This window comes from Engraulis encrasicolus, chromosome 15, assembly GCF_034702125.1.
Source record: "Engraulis encrasicolus isolate BLACKSEA-1 chromosome 15, IST_EnEncr_1.0, whole genome shotgun sequence".
NCBI lineage: Eukaryota > Metazoa > Chordata > Actinopteri > Clupeiformes > Engraulidae > Engraulis > Engraulis encrasicolus.
This window is the reverse complement of record NC_085871.1, coordinates 54,731,230-54,757,617: the sequence shown is the minus strand read 5'-3', so window position 1 is coordinate 54,757,617 and position 26,388 is coordinate 54,731,230. Positions and strand designations below refer to the sequence as shown.

The 26,388-nt window shown below is 44.1% G+C and overlaps 1 protein-coding gene across 1 annotated transcript in view; it reads left to right on the top strand.

The window, feature by feature from the left end:
• Window positions 1-21,837, top strand: part of LOC134464364 (uncharacterized) — a 34,528-nt gene extending 12,691 nt beyond the window's left edge. Inside the window, exons 4-8 of the mRNA XM_063217827.1 lie at window positions 5,241-5,507; window positions 11,687-12,001; window positions 12,195-12,506; window positions 21,374-21,463; window positions 21,769-21,837. Of these exons, the coding sequence (XP_063073897.1) occupies window positions 5,241-5,507; window positions 11,687-12,001; window positions 12,195-12,506; window positions 21,374-21,463; window positions 21,769-21,779 (995 nt within the window). The 3' untranslated portion in view covers window positions 21,780-21,837. The remainder of the gene's footprint in view (window positions 1-5,240; window positions 5,508-11,686; window positions 12,002-12,194; window positions 12,507-21,373; window positions 21,464-21,768) is intronic.
• Window positions 21,838-26,388: the final 4,551 nt, after the last annotated feature.

Here is a 26,388-nt window from a genome sequence, read left to right as displayed (position 1 = left end):
GCAACCGACTGTAGTTTTAAGTTATGAGATGGGCGCCAGTAAGGCAGCAATAAGATTGCCGTTACCTTTCCAAAATGAATACAAATCAGTGATCAACACATTAGAAATAACTCAGATCATCACAACGAATATCTTTTCTTATTTTTAGTAGTGCATTTTTGCAAAATCCTTGTTTGCAGACTTGTGCGCTTGGTCTCAATTTGGAACAGCTCACATCAATGTCTGGCTTTAGCGATTCTTGCGAATGGTGATCTTCTCGGCACACTTCATGGTTCCCTCTCTCTTGCTCTCTCGGCTTGCTTCCTGACAGTCTCACCCGCCATTTGAAATTAACCCCATTTTATAGGCTGCACATGTAGTGCACAGGGGGTAACGCTGCTATCTCACTCCGGAGGAGGCAGAGGCAGTCCGTTACGATATAGTATATTTATAAAATAGGCTATAAAATAGGCCTTTGATAAAAAAGCAGCCTGAACTAAAATGAAAAAATAATAAAAAAAATAGAGACGCACGCACACACTTTCTACATGGTTCGATTTTTGTTTTCATTGCATTGTGGTGGTAGGCACACAAGTTTGATAAAATATAAAAAATAATAGGCTAATAAAATAGGCAGACTACACTAAACGTCTGCCCAGTTACACGAAAGGTCTGCATGGGTTGAACGTAACGTCCTTAGGTCTTCTACGAAAGATCCGCAGGTACTGCACGAAACGCCCCATGCCTTCTATGAATGGTCCAACGTTTTGTTCGAATGGTCCCCTCTCAGCAATTCATTAGACGAATCGTCTCGAATTCTTCCATGATGATGTAGGGCCTCTATATAATATACAGCACCTTCCCACACACACACACACACACACACACATAAACACACGCCACATGCCACAAAAGCACACACACAAACACACACACAAACACACCACACACACACACCCCACACACCAGACGCACACACACACACACACCACACACCAGACGCACACACACACACACACACACACACACCCAGGTGCTGCTCTATATAGCTCTCTATTTAATAGGGTTTTTTCGGACGCTGCTCGGCCCCAGATTGTCGTAGAGACTCCGTTCAAGCGTCTACGGACTCGAGAGGTCAGCCCGGATCTGTTGATGATTGTCTCCACTATGCTTGGCTCAGTGCCCGGATCTTCATTTTTTTACACACACACACACAAACACACACACACACACACACACACACACACACACACACACACACACACACACACACACACACACACACACACACACACACACACACACACACACGCACACACGAGTGATTCTAAGATTACTGTGTGCTTTTAGATCCATGGATTTTAATTCCACTAACTATTAACTGCATCCAATGATGTTTTGGACCTTAGCACACATTTGTCTTTCATACAACACAGAAAGTGAAGACATAACATTATTTTCCTCTGCATGAATGAATGTTTAATACTGTTTTTTGGACGTTTTCATGCCGCCCTTGTTTTCAGATATCAGATTCAGTCTTCATATTAGCATGTAAAAAAACCAAGATCATTGCAAATGTTGATTCATGGTAGGTATCACAATATGATAAAACTGTTAACAAGTCTATCGTGCTTTCTATTATGCCTTCAATTGGCTATTTTGTGTGCGTCCCGTGTCAACATGTTAACCGTGTCACATACTGAAACTGCCACCATAAATCAGTAAGGGTTTGGTCCTAAGTCCTCTGACCGACGCCATAACATGTCATTACCTCTTTGGGTGGTAATGTGAAGACTGTTTGGTAAGTTTTGAGTTCACCTCTTCCATAATTGCATCCCTGAAACGCGCAGCGTCCGTCACCGCGTCCGCCACTCCGTCCGCCACCGCGTCCGCCACCGAGTTAGGTCTTTCGTGTTAACGCAATAACTTTTGAATGGATGGATGGATTTGTCCCAGATTTGGTGTGTGAATGCTCTAGGGTCGGTTCATGAACTGATTTGAGTTTGGAGGTCAACACTTTCAAGATGGCCGAATTCAATATGGCCAAATTTTTGATTTGCCTGTAACTTCTGAGCAGGTGGAAGGATTTGTACCAGTTTGGTGTGTGAATGCTCTAGGGAAGGTTCATGAACTGATTTGAGTTTGGAGGTCAAGACTTTCAAAATGACAGAATTTTTATTTGGCCCATAACACCTGACTGGGTGGATTGATTTGCCCGGTAACACCTTATTTTAATGGTTCACCATTTCAGTGAATCTACCACTTTAGGTACAGTGTAATAACCAGTGTAACAATATCTAATGTCATGTAATACTAGTGTAATACCAGTGTAACAATATGCAATACCATGTAATACCACTTGCACACAAATACATGATGTATACTGGTATTACATGGTATTAAATATTGTTATTACACTGTACCTAATGTGGTAGATCAAGATTCAAGATTGGGTAGCAGGGGTGGGTAGCAGAAAGAACCAGAGGACGCTTTGAAGATTAAGGGGAGGGGTGGGCACTGGATAGCTTATCACCCCACTCTGAGCCATAGCTCAAACCGTCCCAGGGGCGGCCTCGCACTGTCCCATAGCAAGAGAAAAACACCTCCAGGTGCCAGTGGTAATTGGGAGGGAGGCAGAGAGTCCAGACATTGCTTGTCCTCCAAGGAGAGATGATAGTCCTGACCTAGGCGCCAAAGCAAAATAAGATTTATGTTTAGGTTATGCAGACATTCCTTTTCTATTCTGCAGTCATTCTCATGTGACTGGCCACACGTTTCACATACAGTTGAAGTTCGAGCAACCTAGCTTCCAAGCTGATCGATTCCATCTGGCGATCATGCGCGACAAGTCCATCAATGCAGCGATCAATAGCTTCAAGGTGGCGATGTCCGGCCACAACCATTTCCATCAATTTGTCCATCTGGCAATGACCAGCCACAAAACCCTCCAAAGCGTGATTCACGACCACATTCTGTGCTCATCTCACTGCCCACCCGATCAATTGAGCCGGACAGCCTGGGGCCACTAATGGCTGCCCATACCTTTGAGCAAATGCGGTACAGCAGTCCCAAGGATAATCCAATTCCCAAGGAACTTGCCACCAAGTAGCCGAAAGTGTAGACATCTTCTACGTCCTCAATGTTTAACGGAGCCAGACACATGACGTTCCACTTCCCCCACGAGTCCATCACATAGCCAGCTGCCGTTGTCCCATCAGGACAGTTGGGCTCCCCCGAACCCACTTTGATCTTCGAAAAGATGGTGTCAATTGCGTTGAAAGACCAGTTGACCAAATCCATTGTAATTTCTTTTCAGGAGAACAGGACAGCGTGGAGTCTCAGCAGAATTAAGTCAGACAAGACAGAGTGCCACAGCAGGGGAAAGCGATAGGAGACAGGAGATAGGGAAAGGGAAAAGGTAGGGGGAAAGAGAGCTTGGGAGCTCTGAAGAAACACGTCCGCCTCCTCCGAGAGCAGCAACAACTGTAATAGTGAACCATTAAAACAGTCTTACCATTTGCCCCATTTTTTTGCTTCATTTTCACAGTAGTCGTTTGATTTTAGGCCTATGCACGTCATTCATCTATGTATAGATATTACATATATATTTCTGTTGTATTATGTATTCATCATATAGGGCTGGGAATCGATCCAAATTTCCTGGATCAATTCGATTCCGAACCAGAAGGCTATGATCCGAATCGATCCGATCCGATTCAACATCGATCTTTTGTATAGCTGACCTGTCGCTTTAACCCATTTATGCCTAGAATTCTAAGACCGGTTATAAAAACCTAAATATCTCAGCCTTTGATGCCCACACAAACATGAAATACCTTGGTATGTGAGAAATAAGTGGGAAACTGTGGAAGAGAGCTACAGGATGTGGTTGAGCAAATTGCCTGTCAACTGTGTTCTCAACATAATCATAAGAACCTGAATTAGAAATCAAAAGTAGAAAAACATAGGTAAAGCGTACAAAGACAAGAATTGACCAAGGTGTTTTGGTGAATGTTCTGAGGTCTTCAGTTGGCAAAACACCCTGAAAATGGCTGAAATGTCAAGCTGTGTCACTGTCAATTGTGTTACACGTCTGCTATGACAGTTGAGGAGGAGTATGTTTTAGCCAATGTACGTATCTCCTTATTGATAGACAAAAGAACAAAATCATTTGTTTTAGGGAGATGGGTTTGTCTGCTCTGTTTTCTCTCCTAAAAAAGTGCCAACTTGTACCCCTGCACTGTTGACCGTAACACAGTTGAATAACACAGCTGACTGTTTTGAAACTTTTTTTGTGCTATTGATCTCTTACATGTTGGCAAAATCCTATGAACAAATACTAGGGATTATATCAGGAGAGGGAAGTCTTGTGTAAGGAGGGTGACTAAATTCAAATCAGATGTTACAGGGATTTATAATGAAAAAAGTGTCAGTCTGTATCACAGTGCATCATGAAATCCTATTTATAAAGCTCAACAATCACATTTTCCATATCAGTTCCACAGATTAAGGACAACATTATTGTTAACGGACATAAGCACTTTCAAATGTATGTTGTTTCAACTGTCTAGTATTTTTATATATGTTTGAAATGACATAGTATTTGTCCATAACACTGTTGACAAAATAATCAATCAAATGTTCACTTTCATTAAAATATTTGACAAATTATTTAAGATTTAGCTTGGCAATTTGTTTGTTTGGAAATCTAAATGTATACACTCTGGAAACATCTAGGTCATCTGTTTAAAACAATCTGATAATGGACATTTTGCTTTTGCGAAAAGCGCACTCTAATCATAGAATCACACACACACACACACACACACACACACACACACACACACAAAGGGTTTTTGGTCATGCCGCCCAGAAGTACAAGCCTTCCTATCACGCACACCCGGACAAGGCCTCGCCCCCTTGGACCCCCAACACGCCCCCTAGCATATTTACANCCCCCCCCACCCCCCCCCCATTAACCCCCCCCCCCCCCCCCCCCCCCCCCCTCTCCCCCCCCCCCCTCTTCCCCCCCCCCCCCCCCCCCCCCCCCCCCCCCCTCCCCCCCCCCCCCCCCCCGCCCCCCCCTTAGAAAGAAAATATATTCAGGTAAAATACCTCACACACACACACAGGTGTATTATTATGTTATACAGTATACAGCCCCCCCCCCCCCCCCACACACACACACACACACACACACAACACTTGGACTAGCAGATACATACCTGTGTCAACCTCAGCACTGTTTGTGTCATCTACAGGTGTCATTTACTCCAGAGTAGGAGAGACAGCCACCCTGCCTTGTGACGGTGTGGGGGGTCAAAACTGCTCCTCTGTGGAATGGCTTGAGGGTTTGAGCTATAGTAAGATCTGGCCAGACGCGCCCCCTGAGCGAGCTGGAAGACTCCGTCTGCTCCCTGACTGTTCCCTCCACATCACCAACATCACCACTGAGGAGGCTGGAAACTACAGATGTTACAATCCCCTGAGTGGTCAGAGGAAAGAATTTCTGCTCATTCTTCTTGACGGTAGGTGTTTAGTTACAGAGTTACAGCCATGAAATGACACACCTGCCACAGTGAAATTGGGTGTAAAAGAGAGAAATGACTTAACACTGAAGTGAATGTGTATGTGAATAATGTCTACTGTCTAAAGTTTCTCAACAGGGGCTCTACAGCTCCAAAGGGGGCATTGGGGAGCCCTAGGGGGGCGTTGAGAAGGATATAGCTGAGAGGGGTCGGTGCTTATGGCGCATTCCCCAACAGTGGGAGATGGGTTGTTTCTGACTTCCTACTTGCTCAAATGCATTGGAATGTCTGTTGAAGAGGAATCTTCAAATCGCGAGCTAGGGCCAAATCGAAGCAAACTGACTTTGTCGCATTGACAATCGTGATGTCATCACAGCAAAGGCAGCGCACAGTGTTAGGAATAATAATAATAATAATAATAATAATTGTATTTGTATAGCACTGTGTCATACAAGGCATGTAACTCAAAGTGCTTAACAAATGGGAAAAAACATTGTTAGAGATAGATTTAAAAGGAGAGGTATAGAGGAGAGGCAGAAAAAGCAGGAAGGCAGAGGAAGAAGAGATAGACAGAGAATGTAGAGTCATAAGGTCAACGTAGGTTAGGACCAGGATTCTTAGATGTGTAAGGTCCAAAGTGGCTGGGCCTATCATAAGTCATAGATAGTCACACAGAGATTAGGAATAGTTTGTTTATGTTGCATATTACTCAGCAATCGTCATTCTATGGACAAATAGAGTTGATTCGGACTGGGTAACGGTTGCAAAACCGCCCGTGAACTTTTGTATGGTGTAGTTATATTACCATTGCCTCTCTAAAAGATGAAATGTGGCTAAATGAGACAAAAAATGGTTTGTTTACACTTTAGAGAAGTGGATATGTATTTTTGTCCCTCCATGTTTGTAGTTTGTTTGAATTGCTGGTTGGAACGCTTTCAAGTGTGAGGTACACTGTAACAAATAGCTGTTTATTTACGGAAATTCTGCAACAGCATTCTACTGCTTTTTGAAAAAACAGACAACTACTGTGAAAATATTACTTTGAGTCACATATTGAGCATAAACAGTAAGTACTGCACAATAGCAGTATTCGCCGTTGTGGAAAAAAATAGAGATGCACCGGATCCTGATTTTTAGGATCCTGCCGGATACCAGATCCACTGAATAAGATCCTGCCGGATCCGGAACCGGATACCGGATCCTACAAAAGGTTTGAAACATATAGTCTACTCGCACACGTGGGCCCTTTTTATTACGTTGGCGCAAACTATTGTTTAGACTCATTGGCTTATTGCCACACTGCCTTCAATAGCCGCTTCCAAAGGGATTTCACTCCATGCAGTGATTGGGGTTGTGAAAGACTGAAAAGCCTAGGCTAGACATGCACCAGACCCTGATTTTTAGGTAACATGCCGGATACCGGATCCACTGCTTAAGATCCTGCCGGACCCGGACCCTGTGAAAAACTCTATTATCCTGACGGATCCGGTGCATCTCTAGAAAATAACAAGTTATTTTAGGCAGCACCATTGAAACCCATTCATCCTCCACTTGTCCGTGATCACCATCAAACTTCAATACCACCTGAAGAACTGAAGTCATTCTGACTGGTTAAAGATTATCTGATACTATCAAGCATGATGAAACAATTTATAAGGAAACTGCAATACTTAAAAAGTGCTTGATGCAGCAAAGTGTGAGTAGCACATGCATTTTGATAGTGATGAAAGTGTGAATGGCTGAAACATTTTAAGAACTTGTAACACTCTTGCAACAAGCAGCCCCATCTAAACCAATCTGCTAATCAGTGCCTGGCCTCACCTGAGTAGGGCTGTTATGCCATTATTCAATTACGGGCGTCACCTGCCAAGGGCCTGATGACTCTGGTCACATGGTACTCTTGCACCTGTATATAAATCTGGACTATCAACACTTCAGTTGCTTGCCTGCCTGCTGGCTGGCCTGCATGGCACAGCATAGCACTTGTTTGCCTACAAGCTTGCTTACATGCTTGCACACTTTCCTCTTTGTGAAAGCTTGCTGTATGTGGCATCATTTGTGGCATTGTGGCATATAATGTGCCTGCTGCAAATTAGGCATTGCTTTGAGAGCTAGCTTGTAGTGCTGCTTGTTTGCTGTGCTACTTGGTGCAAAATATTTTTTTAAAGACTGACCAATGCTATATTCATCATTGGCTCATCAAGAGATACAGTAAAAAGCCCACCTTGCACACTATCATTGTAACATAGCACTGCGTACTCTGACATTTTGTTCATGCCCACACTTTCAAAGGACCACCGCAAACCATTTTCTCAATACAGCATTGCGCCATAGTATCATGCTCAAGGCACTCCAGACATGGTGAACGATGGGAGGGTGGGGTGGTAACATGGCCAGGGTACCACAGTTATGGAGAATGATGGGTGGGGTGGGAAGTTGCCATGGCCATATTCAACTATGACCCAGTATTTGCCTGTCATCACACAGTACAATTCAACTTTTTAACTGAAATGTACTGTTATTTTTCTGTAGAGTACTGTTATTTAACAGTTCAATTGCTGCTAAAAAAAAAAATATATACTGTGATACATTAAACAGCAATGAGCTGTATTTGATTTTTGGTGTGAAATAACAGTAGAATTACAGGTAAATATAATTGCCAGTAACTGCCGTTATTTTGAAGGGAAATTTTCTTAGAGTGTAGCTGACTCCTGGTTGCATATTGGGATGCTCCTACCGCTGGGGAAAGCAGCATTAATACATGTCCATGCATGCCACAACAAACAACATTGTCCACACCACACAGGCCCAGTCTTCTCTCAGCATCCTGGGATGGCCGTGTACAAACCAGGGCTGTAGTCAAGTCCACCTTTGTAGAGTCCAAAACCAGAATAGTCAAGTCCGAGTCAAAAGAGTTTCGAGTCCGAGACAAGACTGAGTCCAACAAGATTCGAGTCCAAGTCAAGTCCGAGTCACATGTCGGTCAGTGTTAAACAATGAAAAGGATGAATGTCAATTATGAGAATGTTTGAAGGTAACCTATATGCCATGGATGTGAAGACAAACTTGTATGTTGTTGGATTTCAAGCTCCACTCTAGAATTTATGATAGCCAATGCTCTGAACAAAATAAAGACAGACCTGGCCGAGTCCAAAAGCTTAATTTGGCAAGACCAGTGTCCGAGTCCATGACAAGTCCGAGTCCAATTGATGGCGAGTCCAAGACAAGTCCAAGTCCATAGAAAAACTCGAGTACTACAGCCCTGGTACAAACACACTCATAACACTAGCTCATAACAAACTCATAACACAGCTAGTCACATCTACATTTGTCTCTGCATTAGACTATGGTGACATTCTTTATATGCATGGTTCTAAATCAGTGCTACGGGCTCTAGACTCTGTTACCACTCAGCATTACGCTTTATTACTGGAGCCAAATAACACACCATTGTGACCTGTATAGTTTGCCAGGTTGCCACCCACTGTCAGTACGTAGGCAGCTTCATTGGCTTACTTTTATTTACAAAGTAGTCATTGGTCTGCTTCCCTCTTGTTTGTCAATGTTTTCTTGGGCCTAAAATAATAGATATAATCTTAGATCAAAGGATATTATTCTCTTTAACCCACCAACCCCTAGAACCAACCTTGGAAAATTAGCATTTCAATACAATCCCCCCTCAACCTGGAATGAACTTCAGAAACAGCTAGGACTAGACGTCTTAATTCCATTGTATGATTTTAAGTCATGCATTGCGGACACTTTGCATTGTCAGTGTGAGTGTTTTTGAAGTTTTTAGGTTAAGGTTAATATATTGAACAAAATCAGTGTAGCATGTCTTATGTTCATCTTGTGAGCAGTGGTGTAGTCTACGTAGGATGCAGGTATACGCAGTATACCCACTTCTAAATTTTAGGGACTTCAGTATACCCACTTAAAATTGATTAGAATTGTTTAGAATAGCATAAGTATATACAGTATACCCACTACAAAAAAGTACACTACACCACTGCTTGTGAGTGTCTGCTATGTTGGTCTATGCTTCTTGTCCTAGTTTTGTTTTTTATCTCTGAACCTCTATCTATCCTGTTGCCCTATACGCTATGTTTTTCTCTTGCCTTTCTTGCTGAGTATTGTGCATTTGTGCTGTCTGGTATGGTGTCGTCTGGTATGGTGTTGCAGATGTCTTGCCATCTTGATGAGCTCTGTTTGTCTAGTTTGCATGTTTTTGTTATGTCCTGCATATTTCTATACCTAAATGGTTATGTCCTGCATGGTTTTATGTCTTAATCTTTTATGCTTTGCTTTCTGTGTTTATGTTGTCTTTTGTGACTTGTTTGTTTCTGTCTGTATCGGGAGTCCTACGTAGTGTGTTTTGCGTTTTTTGTTGCTCTCTTGGCTAGGGCCCACTTGAAAAAAATAGGCAACTGCCTCAATATGACTACCCTAGTAAAATAAAGGAGAAATAAAAAATAAAATAAACACACAGACACACACATTGCCACAATTGGAGTTGCCGGTCCATTCGTCTTGTTTCTAGAGAAAAGGGCCAAAGATGTTAGGGTTATACATGCACACACTTCCAGTCATCCTTCATGTGTTCACGTGCCCCTGATCCTCTGCCTGGCAAAACAACATATGTGGCCTTGGAGAAGATGTTCCTGCTTCCAACAGGTCACTTGTCCCCGTCCCCATTAGCTTGCGATGGTTCCATCCTCAGACTTGTATTTTACATGAAAGGATATCATAACATCATTCTTTAGGCCACAAGCATGTGACACCTCTCCACAACAAGGCTTTAGCCCACCACCTCGACAGGGCACATCCGGTCATAGAAAGTACAGGTGACGTCAACAACACTTGTGCAAACATACCAATGGATCATCATCATACAATATTCTATTTCAGTTGAAACCGGTCCCTGTGCCTCTTCCAGCCAGAGCCAGTTTGATACAGCCTTGGTCATGGTGACCACCTGTTGTCTTCCTTCTGACGCCAAAAGGACCTTCTGTCCCGACTCGGGCTAGTAGAAGGCTCATCAGCTTAACCCCAGTTCCCCAAATCAAAAGACTCCCTCTCTTGTGGTCCCGTAGTTTAAGCTTAATCTATTCAAAATCAACACATTGTAATAACTCAACATATTTCCACTCTACACATGATCAAACACACCAATTTCTATAACCTGATTAAACAGCTAACACTAAATAAAAATAATTAATAATATATTTTATTTATATTATGCTTTTCATGGCACTCAAAGACGCTTTACAGATAGGCAACATAAAAACAAAATAACATACAAACACTCAAAGACATACAGAGACTCAATGTACAAAACAGGGACGCAACAAAATAGATGGCTGTGGAAAGTCCATGATGAAATGGAACATTCACGTTTGGTGGAGATGATAAGCAAATCCCACGACAGGAGCTGCGATGGAGGGCCGTGGGGATACGAAAATCCGGAGTCTTCCGTCGTGGGGGGCGAGCTCGGCCGAGGGAGGCAGGCAAACAAGCAGATTAAATTCTTTTAAATGAAGTGGCGAAATGCTGTGGACCAGGTCGCTGAGACGCTTAGGCAGGGAGGCATCCGAGCACGCCGTCAGTCAACAGAATCCAGACGTGAGGCTGGACGCTGTGAGACAGAACGGTGTCTAGTAGTTGGTGTAGCCAGCAACCAGGGGATGGCACAAGTTGGTGAGGCCAGCAGCCACGTTGGCTCAACAGCAGTCCAAGCTCCCTGGAGCAGCATTGGAAACAGGTGTTGTTGATTTCTGGCAGCCAGAGCAGCGGGCCAACGCCATGCAACAGGTAGGCCGTCATGATTTGCCCACAGCCAAGCGTCGGCGACTAGTTTGTATGTCCAAAAAGGTATAAGATAGTCCGAAAGTTGTCAAAGTGAGTTTGAGTCGTTAATGGAGCCTAATTGAGTGGAAAAGTACGAGCAGCGGCTGCTAAAACGTGGCAGCATTCACCCGCACTCATTCCGGAAGCTAAAACACTAAATGTGAACATATAATTAGTATAAACCATACAGGCCATTAACTTTGTTGAAATATGAATAAATGGTTAATCTTAACTTGTAAGATTCTCTCTGGTAGCTATATGATATCAACACTGTTCAAATAATCATTCGTCTATCGTGTTTTTGTGTATGCGTGTGTTTTTGTCATCTACAGGTGTCATTTACTCCAGTGTAGGAGGGACAGCCACCCTGCCCGGTGACGGTGTGGGGGGTCCAAACTGCTCCTCTTTGGAATGGCATGACTATCCAGATGTTTGGGGCTTCAAGTTCACATTTCAAGGAGATGACTGGAGAGTTTCCACCAGGAAGATCTGGCCGGACGCGCCCCCTGAGCGAGCTGAAAGACTCAGTCTGCTCCCTGACTGTTCCCTCCACATCACCAACATCACCACTGAGGAGGCTGGATACTACAGATGTTACAATCCCCTGAGTGGTCGGAGTAAAGAGTTTCTCTTTATTCTTCTTGACGGTAAGTGTTCAGTTACATCTTTGAAATTGTGTGTGTGTGTGTCTGTGTGTGTGTGTTTGTGTTTTTCTGTGTGTCTATCGATGGATATTGGGTGTTTTGTGTGTGTGATATAGTGTTAATGATGGTTCCATGATGATGTAACCTCTTTGATGATGTCATGATTTGGAGTCTGATGATGTCACCTGTCTTGCAGTTCCATCTTCCCCCAGCGAGAATGAGGTGGAGTCTGAAGATCATGTGACTCTCCCCTGTGTCCTTCACACTGGCTTTGACTGTGACCTGTCGACTCTGCATCCGGATTTTAACCTCAGCTGGGTGGAGGTGGCAGGGACTAACCTGTGGACCTCCACCAATTACCAGACCAGGAAAACATCTGCCTGCCGCACCACCCTGACGGTCAACCTCACAAGTCCCGCCCCTTACAGCCAGCGAAGGTGCCAGGTGACTACAGGAGGCCAAGTGCAGGTGTCTTCTGCCCTCCACACCTTTGGATCCTTTCTAGCAGGTGAAATACACACACACATTCATATTCACACGCACACACACGTTCAAAGAATCCAATATTGATCCAAAAATGTGTAGTACATGGACGTCAGAGGTTGTGTTAGACTTTGTCATAGTATGTTTTTATCCATCATTTCATTTCTCAATGAAGGGGGTGACGACCCCGCACTGGGAACAACACATGCTTAATTTGCAGCCAGCTGAGAGTAAACCGCTGTGAATACATGCCCTTTCACTAGACATTCATTCCCCAACTTTGAGGATCGAATCCATTTTGCTATGTCACCGTTTATCACTTATCGCTTTCTCTCTGTTCCCATCTCTATCTCTAATCGCATTGTTTAAAAAAACACACAGATCTCTCTCTCACTGTCGTGCGTCTGATTCAGTGTCCAGCACTTTGGTCACTCACCACCACAAACACTTTTTTAAAAGACACATGCAGATCTCACCCACTCTTTTTGCTCTGATTCTGATCAATGTATCGATGTACCCCCCCCATAACTCATGAACAGAATACTGTATGACCACCAAACTTGGTGGAGATGATCTACATATGGGAATGTATGAATTACATAATTCTGGTGTCACTATGTGGTATTATGACATCATCATGATGTCATTATCTGATTTTAATGACAAAAATCTCACCATAATGTATTGTCCATCAAATGTAGGTAATGCACTTAAATTGTAATGATGATATGCTTCAGACCACTTAAATGCTCACACAGTTGTGTGATGCTAACTTAAATAACACAAAAATAGGAAAAAATATGTCACAAAATATTGTCATAGATATGGTAAGGTGGTTTCAGTTTCTCATAACATTGCATCAATTGTTAAGTCCTCGACAACAGGATATATCATCACCAAATTTGCAGGGCATGATATACATGACACACTTAAGCAATGACAAATGAACAGAATGAATGAAATTGAGGTGAAATGTGCGTTGATAAAGACAAAGTCCACCGCGATGATGTATGTGGCGACGTCTTCAAATTAGCATTTGCATACATAAGTGATAATAAATTAAGATGACATTAAATTAGGTATCTTATGTAGGTAATTTGTGTTAATGTAATGGAATAACTATACAAAAAGTAGTATGTGATAAGGAAGGAACAATAATGAGACTTAGATCAGTGATTTTTGGTCAGATATACCTGTCAGTAAACCGTTGCCATGGCAATGACAAAACTGACAAACCTAATCTTTTGGTAATGTAAGCTAAGGCGTTAAGTTCTGCCAGGAAGATGAGACGGTATTCAGCTCAATTATTCCCTTAAATTAACCAACCAATCACTGTTCTTGTTCTTAGGCACACCCTCTCCCTTGCATTCTCATTCATTTGCCTACAGCCAATAGGAAGCCTGCCCACTCATTTATAAACCCTCTGTCTATCTCTGCTCTTCTGCTGACTAGAGTACGCTGGTGTCAACGCTAGTACTCACATTCCTTCTCTCTGCTGCGTAGTCTCTTTGCTGCTGTCTCCCAAATCCTCTGCCATCGTTTTTTGTTCTAGTCCAAGCCACGCTTTAGGGCCACCATCTGCCGAATAGTCCACGTCGCGTCAAGCTTACAGGCAGCGAAATCACTCGTGGCCTTCAACACTGTCTGTCTCAAGTTCAGTCGAGCCTCCTCCCCCGTCGAAGCCGACGATCCTCCAGCCGGCGAGAGCCCATAGCTCTAGCCTGCTACTTCACTCTTGTTTCTCAGGTAGAACCATCTTCAGTCCGGTAGAGTCGCGTCGCATTCGTCGTGGATTCAGCACGCCAGATAGCCTTTCCTACCTTCGAGTAGTTCTAATATTCAAACTTGCCCGGAATGCTCCCCAGTTGGCTTTTCGGTCACTCACCGATAAGCACTTCAGCGAAAGGCGGTGGTTACTAACTGCCCCAGCCGGGTTTTAGTGCTATGCCTCGGGCGGCTCGTGGCTGTTCTTGCGCAGGTAAGTTGGTGACTGTGCTATCCTGCGCGTTTACCTGGCTCAGTCGCTCCTTCCGACATGGTGAGTACAACCTTACGACGCTAATGTGTCTTCGCAGATTTCTGACCCCGAAATTGTATAATGGCTTGTAATTAGACGCCAACTCGGCAAGCAAATGTCATGGCAAGTTCATGTGTTCAGGCTCCCCACTTCCGGGGTCGTGTATATGCAATCACATTAAAAGTAACCCAACCAAAACGCGTCTGGTATTTCAGATGCCCACACAACCGAGCTGGATTTGCCTCGTAGTTTGTATGTAGGCTATCCCATTTCTCTACGGTAGCTGTCGCCAGTTTCCGTCATGGTTATTATATCATACCCGCCCTTGCCATGTTAGCCGTTTCTGTTATCTGAGTTTTCCTTGTTTATCTTGTAGATCGCCATCACTTCGCTCCGAGGGTCGAAGGAGCCCGCGGGTCGTACATGGATTCCTCTGAAGGTCACACTTGAGATGTACACTAGTGGAACTCATGACTTGCGGTAACTTCTGTCCTGCGTCACTACTCCTGGCGCATTCTAACTCCAGGTCTCTAGCGTGGCCAACATTTACCTAATTCCAATTCACCTGCCGGCAACTTCAATGCCTTCATAGTGGGCTAATAATAATTTCGCGTTCATGTCTTGTTGCCAGGTTTGCTCACCTCTCTCTAACTGGCTAATGTTGGTACGCATTCAGAGCTATCCTGCTCAGAGAATTGCCATGCTTAACAGTGCACGCTCTGTCATCTGTCTTCTGCCTTCTTTGTAATACTGTATCTGTATTCGTTTCTCGCAGCTCAAGAGAACAGGACTGCCCCAGTCGTCAGTAGTGCCCAACGTGCCACATTTATGCACAAAGGTTCACTGTGTAATTCCAGAGTCATCATTCCCATTCGCTAGTGTTATATTTTCATGACTACTCTCAACCATCATTTAATTCCAGGGTTCATTATGGCTGGAAATAATTAAAATAAATTAATAATAATTATAATAATAATGATAATGAAAAAAAAAGAAAAAAAAAGGCACTTTTCATACATAAGGAGGGGACATTCTCCACGGTCTTCCATTTCAAGTTTCCAGAAATGGCCATTCTCACTGTCAGGACGTGCCATACATTGGTCATATTGGTCAATATTTATTGTTTGGTAAATACTGAGGATGAAATTTGATGATAGTTAGCAGCACAGTTTCCATGATCAGCATGGTGATAACTACTCTGTCCACCATCTTACACAGTCCGCCTTTGAGTTATTATCATCCATCTCGTATCACTGACTCCCGGTCTGTTTCCCTATAGGCTGGCTCCCACACCCATCACTGAATTCAGGACAAAGCACATGGTCTCGCACATGTATGTTCAGTGTGATGGAGGTGCACAAAGATCTCTTTCGCTTCCAGGTTACCACGGGTCGCAGGATCTCGACCTTTCTTTCTTTCCAGCACGTGGCGGGCCTTGTCGCCATAATCATCCTGGCTAATTTCCTCTAGTGTCCTTGCCCGTGACCTCCACTAGTTTCTTGGGCCTCCCTTGACGTCCGACACAGTAACGAATTATTCGTCATTCTTTATGATTTGTTGAATCGGATTAATCAATAACTTCATTTTGTCAATGTATGATTAATACGCTAAATGTATGAAAGTAATATGATTATTTAATTCATTATTTTACAAAGCCCATCAGGCTCGTTCACACAATCCTAGGCTATAATTCTCGCTCTCAGTGCCCAAACAATTGAATATTCGCATAGGATATAACAGTAGTTCGGGCTGCGTCTGCCGACCGCTTGTCGCACCCGGCGTTACCTGCTCTCACACCTTTACGCAGGTATGTAGGTCAGCCGGAGTTCCAGCCATCGGTTGCCTCCCTGCTTGTGCCTCGCTCTGTAACCTTGCTTGTTTCTTACAGTGACTTCATTCTCATATCTGGTGGCGGTGTTTACCTAACTTGCCCTCATCTTTTGGGGGCTAATTGCGATTGTAGATACCCTGATGTTTATGAGCCTTTGTCATTCTTCTTGTATTCTAGTTACTTCCTAGTACTTTTCTGTGTTTTTGGATTTCGTACTGCTGAAACACCCCTGTCTCCGAGCCAAATTTTTCCCTGGTGGAGACTAATACAGTAACCTAACCTAACAGTAACTTCATTCTCATATCTGGTGGCGGTGGTTACCCAACTCGCCCTCATCTTATGGGGGCTAGTTGCAATTGTAGATACCTTGATCTTGCAGTAACAGGCCAGGTCCTTAGGCCACACTCGGTCACGAGTCTTGTTCAATTTATTGCCCAGTTCTTCTTTGCACCCTATTCGCTCCCCGGTCATTAGTTCGGCCCTGCCCAGTAATCAGACAGGGCTATCCACTGGATATGCTGCAATTAAGGCCTCCGGGTCAAGCTATCACGTTAACGCCGGGGAGCCGTCCTCTGTTTCTCCTATCTGATTCCTTCCGTCCACTATCTCCCTACTCACAGTTATCCGTAACTTTATGCCTTTCCTTCACAGTCACAACCGTTCTCATGGATGCTCGTTCCCTCCCCATTTCGTAGCTTCCAGAATACGACGGACCACACTGCAGCCAGCATTTCCCATCCAAATTAGGCAGCAAATGTAACGCTGATGGACACTGCATGTCTATCCCTTTGTCATTATATCATTCGGAAATGACTACAAGAATGATAATTTATAGTTCATTACAACTTCTTGACCAAATTTATCGTACAGCTCATTTGTTGTCGCGACGGCCCTGCTCTCAACTTCCAGCAGGTTTAGTTGACCATAGCAACTACACAGGGGCCTTAATGTATCCATTCTGTGCCTTTAAAAGCAGAGAAACCGTGTTCCTGCACAGCGCCTCAGGATCCTCCGGATGGGTGCGGTTCCTAGGGGTCTCTCTGCCTTGCTCATTGAGACCTACAAGACGGTATCTCCTGGTGATGCATCTCTCATCCAACGAAGCCTTGCGCCCCGGTACAGCCAGCAAAGCCGGTACAGTCAACTAAGCCCGGTCGCCTGGTACAGTCAACGAAGCCCGGTTCAAGCTCGGTACAGTCAACGAAGCCCTGTTTAAAGCCGGTACTATCAGTGAAGCCCAGTACGGCTTACGAATCCCGGTCACCCGGCTCAATCAGCACAGCCCAGTACATTCAATCCACTTCGACACCGGCGGCCTAGCTCGGCCCGTAGGTCAGTGTCAATACTCAGTTTTCACCCAAGCTCGCTTTAGTAGCCCCTCATTCAGTGTTCTAGCCCAGCACGTTCCTACTTGTCTGTTGGAGTTCAGCTCTCACTCCCCCAAGCATGTCTGCGACGCATATGATATTTGCGTACCCCTAAACCTTCTTGTCTTCTCAGGCCTTGTCCTTCCAAACTCGAACCCGGTGAGTCTCGTCGGCCCTGGTCATTATCCGTAAGTCTGGTGGGTACATCATTCATTTTCACACTATTTTTGGGGGGTTGGCTTTCACCTCCTGCCATCCCTGACGGCAGGTCATGCGCACCATCTTTCAAACTCCAATGATTTTCAAGCTCATTCGTAAGTAAGTCACGTTTTACCTATCAGTAAATAATGCCATTCGTATCATAATGAAAAACCCTCTCAGTTTCTGGAGAATTCATCCGAATATTACATCATGATGCTTCAAGCCTAGTCCTTCCTTCTCGATTCATGCGAGTATTCAATACTTACCTAAACTCTCTTTGGGGGTAGGCTCTCGCCCCTGCCTTATCCATCGGCAGGATATGCGCCCTCTTCATCTGAATTATTCTAAGCAGGCGGGGGCCTCCGCCAAAGACAATCACTACTGCATACTTCAGTGTTTCAATAAATCTCTTAAACTTCTTTTGGTCTATCGAGTCTTTCATGGTAGAAATGTAAGCTAAGGCGTTAAGTTCTGCCAGGAAGATGAGACGGTATTCAGCTCAATTATTCCCTTAAATTAACCAACCAATCACTGTTCTTGTTCTTAGGCACACCCTCTCCCTTGCATTCTCATTCATTTGCCTACAGCCAATAGGAAGCCTGCCCACTCATTTATAAACCCTCTGTCTATCTCTGCTCTTCTGCTGACTAGAGTATGCTGGTGTCAACGCTCCCACCACCTCCCCTTCAACCTCCATTGCTGGCCCGTCCTCGTCCCATGTGGAGAATCTGCAAGGTGTCCCTGCTTTCGACGCAGTTCGGCATCTTCCCTTCAGCCTTGCCACCACAAGGATGCTGAGAGCATCTGCCCTAATCTTCGCGGTCCCAGGTCGATGGTCCTCTCGTTAATCTGCTGTGAATGCTACCACCTCCAGCCACCGTCACCAGTTGGTCCCCGTCCTGTGAAGGGGGGTAGGCTCTCGCCCCTGCCTTATCCATTGGCAGGATATGCGCCCTCTTCATCTGAATTATTCTAAGCAGGCGGGGGCCTCCGCCAAAGACAATCACTACTGCATACTTCAGTGTTTCAATAAATCTCTTAAACTTCTTTTGGTCTATCGAGTCTTTCATGGTAGAACTAAACTGTAGCCAACTAAATTTTAGGAAAAGTCACCAAGTTTCATAGTCATAGCTTAAGTCGTTAAGGAATTATGTAAAATCAAAGGCACTTTTATCCCCCACAGTCTGGGTAGGGTAAAATTGGTTCATCATTAGCCTGATTATCATTGACTTTCAAGTCTCTTCGAGACTTGGTCTGACCAAGAGTATAACAATTAACATTTCCCAAACAGCATTTCCAAAATGGCCTCCCTTGGTTTGCTAATGATTGTTTGCTTCCCAACAGAGTGGGAGGAGTTCCCGTATTTACAGGAACTCAGAAAGCACTAGCATTGACTCTTGACCTGACTGGTAGCAACGCTGAAGCTGTTGCATCACTAGGAGGGCACGGCCTGGCTTGTCCATCATGGTCACAAGATCAGTCCGTGCAGGTTAAGATGCTGAGATCCAAGATTTTCTCTGGTGTGTTTTTTTCTTTACTAATCAGGCGAATTGGCACCAAAAACAAATATCCAAATTTGGTTTTGAAATATTTTGTAGTTTGGCCAAGTCATCTAAAGCCGGGCTTACTCTGTGCACCTTTTTGCACGATTTTGTTACGATTTGTCACTCGCACAGCTTTTTGGGAGTGGGGACGATGTCTTGCTCAATCAGAGGTCAATCGTGAGTCTCGTTTAATGTAGTGTACATGCGGTAACGACATGGGGTAATTGTACAGTTATAGCAGTGCTACGATAGCCTAGAAATCTAGACGCCCCTAGCGACCGCAAATTGAATTTGCTCCCGGGGGCAGTCTAGCGGACCCCGGTCGTTTTGCGAGGCTGAAAGTTATCCGATGACAGGGCCAATCAAATCGCGAGGGGGGCCGGGCTACCTAGTAAACAGGAAACTTTCTAAGAAGAAGCATGGTGTCCGTCCGTGCTACGTACAGCACGAAAGTGTTTACTTAATTTAAAAAGCCTGGATGATAATACATTTCGTGGCTGACATGGATTGATGTAATAATACACCATGAACTTATGGGACACAAATAGATCTCAACACATTACCATTTGATCATTCGATGTTTTAAACTAGCTCGGTAAGCTAAGTTGAGCATTTTACAGAACCAGATAGTCACACGCTATTATCAGACCACTATTGTTGGTGTAGAATGAAATTTCTGCCCCAATTTCTAATAAGACACATGCCATTAAAAACGAGACATTTGGGAGCTTTGGAAGTCTTTGAGTAGCTTACTAAATAGATGGGAATGACACCGAGTCTACCAAGCTAGTGGCTAGCTAACCTGTCGTCAACAACACAGAGCTAGGTATCCAGGTTAGGGTTAGGCTTAGAAACCAAAAAAACTAGGGTTAGAAACAAAAAACTAACATCAAAAAGATAACTAGCTCCGTTATATGGCGGTGGGATCGATAGTCTGGCTAGTGGGAGCGAGCTGACCGGGGAGCGTCCTGCGTTGGGAGCGACAATCAGGGAAAGTTATGGGTATACAGCTAGCTAGCTAACGCCGAACATGCCATGTTGACAACAATCATAAATATAACCATTTAACAAGCCCCAAATTGCTCGACATTTTGCTGATTGATCAAGGAGGGCCATGTGGTTGAAAACGAGGCATTTTTGAACTGTATAAGTGAAAACACGATTTATTAGGAAACTTGTTTGTGGCTGTGGTCATCACACGAATTCACTGCTACGACGGCTGGAAGTTGCCGCTTCACCTACAAAGATGCCCTCGCTAGTGGCTAGCTAACCTGTCGTCAATAGCAGAGCTAGGTATCCAGCCTTGTATTATATGCCTGCCCCAAATTCTAATAAGATCCATGTCATTAAAAACGAGACATTTGGGAGCTTTGAAAGTCTGTAAGTCGCTTACTAAATAGATGGGAATGACACCTAGTCTACCGAGCTAGCGGCTAGCCATGTATTAGTTATGGGTATACAGCTAGCTAGCTAACACCGAACATGCCATGTTGACAACAATCATAAATATAACCATTTAACAAGCCCCACATTGCTCGACATTTCGCTGATTGATCAAGGAGGGCCATGTGGTTGAAAACGATGCATTTTTGAACTGTATAAGTGAAAACACGATTTATTAGGAAACTTGTTTGTGGCTGTGGTCATCACACGAATTCACTGCTACGACGGCTCGAAGTTGCCGCTTCAACTACAAAGGGGCGTGTCGCGTGTAAGGTTGTGAAAGACAGCTGTGACGTTACACAGAAGTGTGTGGGGATTGGTTGTTCCACCATCCTATTGCGTGACGTTGAGTGCTGAAGCAACCGTTTATCCCGCCCACACTGCTGCCCAGCCCTCCTAGACCCTGGTACAGCTTTTTGCTGTACGGGTCTGGCTGCGCTAGGCTAGTGATACGACCCAATTTGACTCTCTTTATTTCCCTCCTCTCAGATGTCTACATGGTTGTGAGAGTGGCCATTGTTTTGTTTCTGACTGTCTGTGCCATCGCACTTGAAATAATCTGGAGGAGACGGAGACAGAGTGAGTAGACAACTTGCATTCACTCAATCGTCAAAGTTGAAATGTATTTTACATTCGAACAAGACCTTATATGAGATGAATTTGCATGTGCACACCATATCATCATATTGTGCTACACACCATGTCTATGTCATAGACAGTCGAAACAGCATTTTACCCAACATGTAATGTTACACTATAACTAATACACACACACACACACACACACACACACACACACACACACACACACACACACACACACACACACACACACACACACACAAACACAAACACTAATGTGTTGTCTTCCTGGTGTGTGTTAGATTCACAGTGATCCCTCTGCTGAAGCTGACCAGCATGTAGTGTTGCAGCTCCACCTACTCTTCATCATCACACTCTTCATCGTCAGCTGCACTGCAGACCAAGATGGCAGATTGGGACACACTGTGACACACTCTTGCATGATTACAAAGAAACACACACAAACACACACACACACACACACACACACACACACACACACACACACAAACACACACACACACACACACACACACACACACACACACACACACACACACACACACACACACACACACACACACACACACACACACACACACACACACACACACTCACACACACTCACACACACACACACAACATAACTTTTAACCAATATAATTGTCTATCATGTATGTAATTATATAATAAGCATCATTATATTATATAAATATATAAATATCATAATATGAATTTTCATTATCGCTGGTTCAGCTGAGCAAAAACCACGTCATAGGCTACACGTTTTCACATGTTCCTTTTTTTGTTTTTACATAACAGTTAACCAGGGCTTTGAACCATTATTTTTTTCCAAACGTTCCGTTCCGAACAGAAACGGAATTATAACGTTTCCGGTTATGCGTTCCACCAATAAATTGACGTTCCCGAACCGGTTAGAACAGAAAAATACTGTTCCCGGAACGGTTAATTTCGTTCCTGTCAGCTGATTTCTCCCATAGGCCTAACTGACGCTAATTAACCAAGAAAGACGGAAGTGCAATGGAGTCAGCCTACATTCCAAATTGTTTATTCAAGCAGATGGAAAGAATATCCTCCAGAATTTTGTCATTTAGGGACGACCTAAGCGGAGAAGCAGAGAATAAACCTCAATGATGAAAATGCACGCTCCACGCTGACTTGGGTCACGGGCGCTATGATGGACATTGTGAGTTTGTGCATATTTAAAGCGGCCATGGATGCCCAATAACGTCTAACATTCTTGGTGCGCTTTACATGCGCTTCTCTGCAATGTCTTACGATGATGCAATGGAAACTTTGCCCTTTTGTACAGTGGTTTCTCTTATTTAAGATGTGGAGTGGAGACGTTGTAGTCCACAGCTCTCTCTCCATTCAGTCAGAGAATGTCTGATGTCACACAGGACGTGAACCTCAGCCGTCATGGTAACGTGCGCAGGAAAATAATTACTTTTTTTTTTTAGTTTGAGGAACGGTATTAACCGGTATTAACCGGTTACCATTATTTTTAAATAAGTGTTCCTGTTCCAGAACATAAAAAGTAATAATGTTTCCGGTTTCGTTTCTGTTCCCTGTAAAATGCAAAAAGTTCCCGGTTTTCGTTTTTGTTCCTTGAACCGGTTCAAAGCCCTGCAGTTAACACAACTCATTTAAGTAGTAGAGATTCAATTGTTTTAGATCTAGTAACCAAAAAGAAATCTCTGTCCTTAAAGGAGCTCCGGGTAAGATTTAAATTTTAAATCACGGTCCCGAGTCAGTCGATGGTTATACGAGTCATTAGTATGTGCGATGGCTCACGCTGGCTCTTCCACGGTTCGCTGTCAGAAAACCTCACATGCGGACTGAACGAGTGTTCTGGGAAACACTTTTCTTTTGAAAAATCGCTTTACATACCGCATTAAGATTTGTATCAACTGCTGGAATTCCGGGATGAAAAACAGTCTCACAGTGAGTTTATTTAAACAGCATTTTTTCATTACTGTGTTGATTTTGAGACAAGCATGACATGGTATAGAAAACACATTATAGTTGACATGACATAGGCAATACATTACAGATGTCATGACATGAACTCTGGTAAAAAGTTGACCTGTATATTTGACATATTATTTTTCCAAGACTTCTCGCAGAGTTCAGGATCTTATTTTCTGTATGACCAAGGTGTTGAAGCCTATAACAGCTTTAGAGATATACGATAGAGGTATATGACTGTATTGCCATAGCCTTAGAGATACATGGTAGAGGTATATGACTGTGGTGGGAGTTGTAGCCTTAGAGATACTTGGTAGAGGTATATGACTGTGGTGGGAGTTGTAGCCTTAGAGATACATGGTAGAGGTATATGACTGTTGTGGGAGTCGTAGCCTTAGAGATATATGAAGCCTATAACAGCCTTAGAGATTGGTGTATGACTGTGGCGAGAGTCGTAGTCTTAGGGGTCTTACACACCAGGGCGGTAAAGCGTTGCGGAACGGGCACGTTTTTTTATCGGCGTCAGTGAAAATACATTGAAACATATCTCTCCTTACACACCAACCGGCGGTAGTCGAGCGTCAGCGGCGCGGGAGCCGGCTCCGCGCCACGCTGCATTTGGAAAATAGAACTCAAGCATATTTTTCACGCCGGCGAACGGCGGTGTCTCATTCAAATGAATGGCAGAGTAGCATGCTAGCTTTGGCTGTGGGGAGGGTTTTGAACAGGACTGGCCGCGCATGTCGACGCTGTCAGTGTGAAAGATAGAGAAAAACACGCCGGCTGAAACTAAGCCATGCGACCGTTCCGTTCTGCCTTGTTATGTTTTGGCCCTTAGAGATATATGAAGTCTATAACAACCTTAGAGATTGGTGACTGTGGTGGGAGTCTTAGCCTTAGAGATATGTGAAGCCTATAACAGCCTCAGAGATTGGTACATGGCTGTGGTGGGAGTCGTAGCCTGAAAATGCAGACAGTGACATCAGATGTATAGTGTGGGGCCAGATTGGCATGGCATGTGTGGGGTGGACATGCTATAAATTATGATGAGCTCATGACACCACCAGAGCATGGAGAGGGCTATATTATAGGGTTTTTTTTTTGTAGTGGTAGTGGTGGTGGTGCTGATGGTGGGGATAGTGGTGGTGGGGGTGATGGTGGTGATGGTGGTAGTTGGAGTTATGATGATGGTGGTGGTGATGGTGGTGGTGGTGGGGATGGTGGTAGTGATTGTGGTGGTGGTGATGGTGGTGGTGGTGATGTGTGGTTGGTGATGGTGGTGGTGGTGATGGTGATGGTGATGGTGGTAGTTGGAGTTATGATTATGGTGGGGTGGTGATGGTGGTGGTGATGATGGTGGTGGTGGTGGGGATGGTGATGATGGTGGTGGTGGTGATGGTGATGGTGGTGGTGATGGTGGTGGTGGTGGTGATGATGGTGGTGGTGGTGATGGTGGTGGTGGTGGTGATGATGGTGGTGGTGGTGGTGGTGGGGGTGATGATGGTGGTGGTGGTGGTGATTGTTGATTGTGATTGTGGTGGTGATGGTGTTGATGGCAGCGGTGGTGGTGGTGGTGGTGGTGATGATGATGGTGGTGGTGATGGTGTTGGGGATGGTGGTAGTGATTGTGGTGGTGGTGGTGGTGATGTGGGGTTGGTGATGGTGGTGGTGGTGATGGTGGTGGTAGTGGTGTGGACACATGCACCCATACATAAAGAAAGAGAGAGGAGGGAGAGAGACTTTTTGAGGTCCCTCTTAGTTTTAATAGGAGAGAGAGAGAGAGAGAGAGAGAGAGAGAGAGAGAGAGAGAGAGAGAGAGAGAGAGAGGTTTTGTTCAGATGATCTTGATTTGAAAAGATACAAATTTTACATGTAATTCGCTTCTGTTGATGAATATGTTATTGTGCTATTATGTGACTGTAGTTGTGAATTGATTGTAAATATTTTGTTTTTAAATCAGTGATGAGCAACCTGGATTCACAAGTTCACAGTCTGGTGCCACATATTCCAAATTACCTGATTTTACAACATTTAGCATTGGATTATAACTAACTAGAAAAGTGCTCCGAGGTCACATACCTCCGCCAGGGCATGGCATAATTAGATAATGGACAAAAATAATCACTTTGCCAATATGAACGACTATATTCCTGTCAGAAGTTTCAAAATGACACATTCATGTCAGTTCAGTCATTTGCAAAATCTGCCTGCTTTGAAAGCTTGTGATCACGCGCTGATAGAACTGTAGCCTAATTAATGAAGGTAATGTAATGATTTTGACCAACAAAACTGAAACAACTACAGAAGGGTAAGGTCTTTTTTTTGCCTACGATGGTATATGCATCATTCTCATGGGCCACTGGTTGGTCTTGGCGCTGTCGGTTGAAGCGGCATTTGCTTCCCCGCATTCCTCAAATCACTATTCACCGTTGTTAATCAGTCTACGGGCATTGCTGTCGGAATTTGTGGTCTATCTCGCAACTGGGCTTGATTTTAAATTTAGTGAAGAGGGTGTTTGACCAGCATTGTGAACTTACACAGCCACAAATTCCATATTTTTGGCGATGGTACCCAATTAATTCGACATTGTCAACCAAAATGATCTGCGGTGGTCACTGTCCATCAACTTCACACATATTTTAGGCAGCGGTAATTAATTTTACATGATTGTTTGTTAACTTCAACGAGGGTGTAGCCTAGGGCTATAGGCTGCCTGCTGATGAGCAACTGTTTAGGTTGATAGCACTGGTGTGGGAGCTGGCGTCAAAGGAGACAGTCCCACCCTGTTCCTTACTGTTTAGAATGGTGCAGGCTCACCCGTGTGGAATATTTGCCGGTGCTCGGCCATTATGCATGCTGTCGGGCTTTCTGATCCCTGTCCATCTCACAAACAACTTGGGGTTATCTTTAAATGTAGCGAAGGGGATGTAATG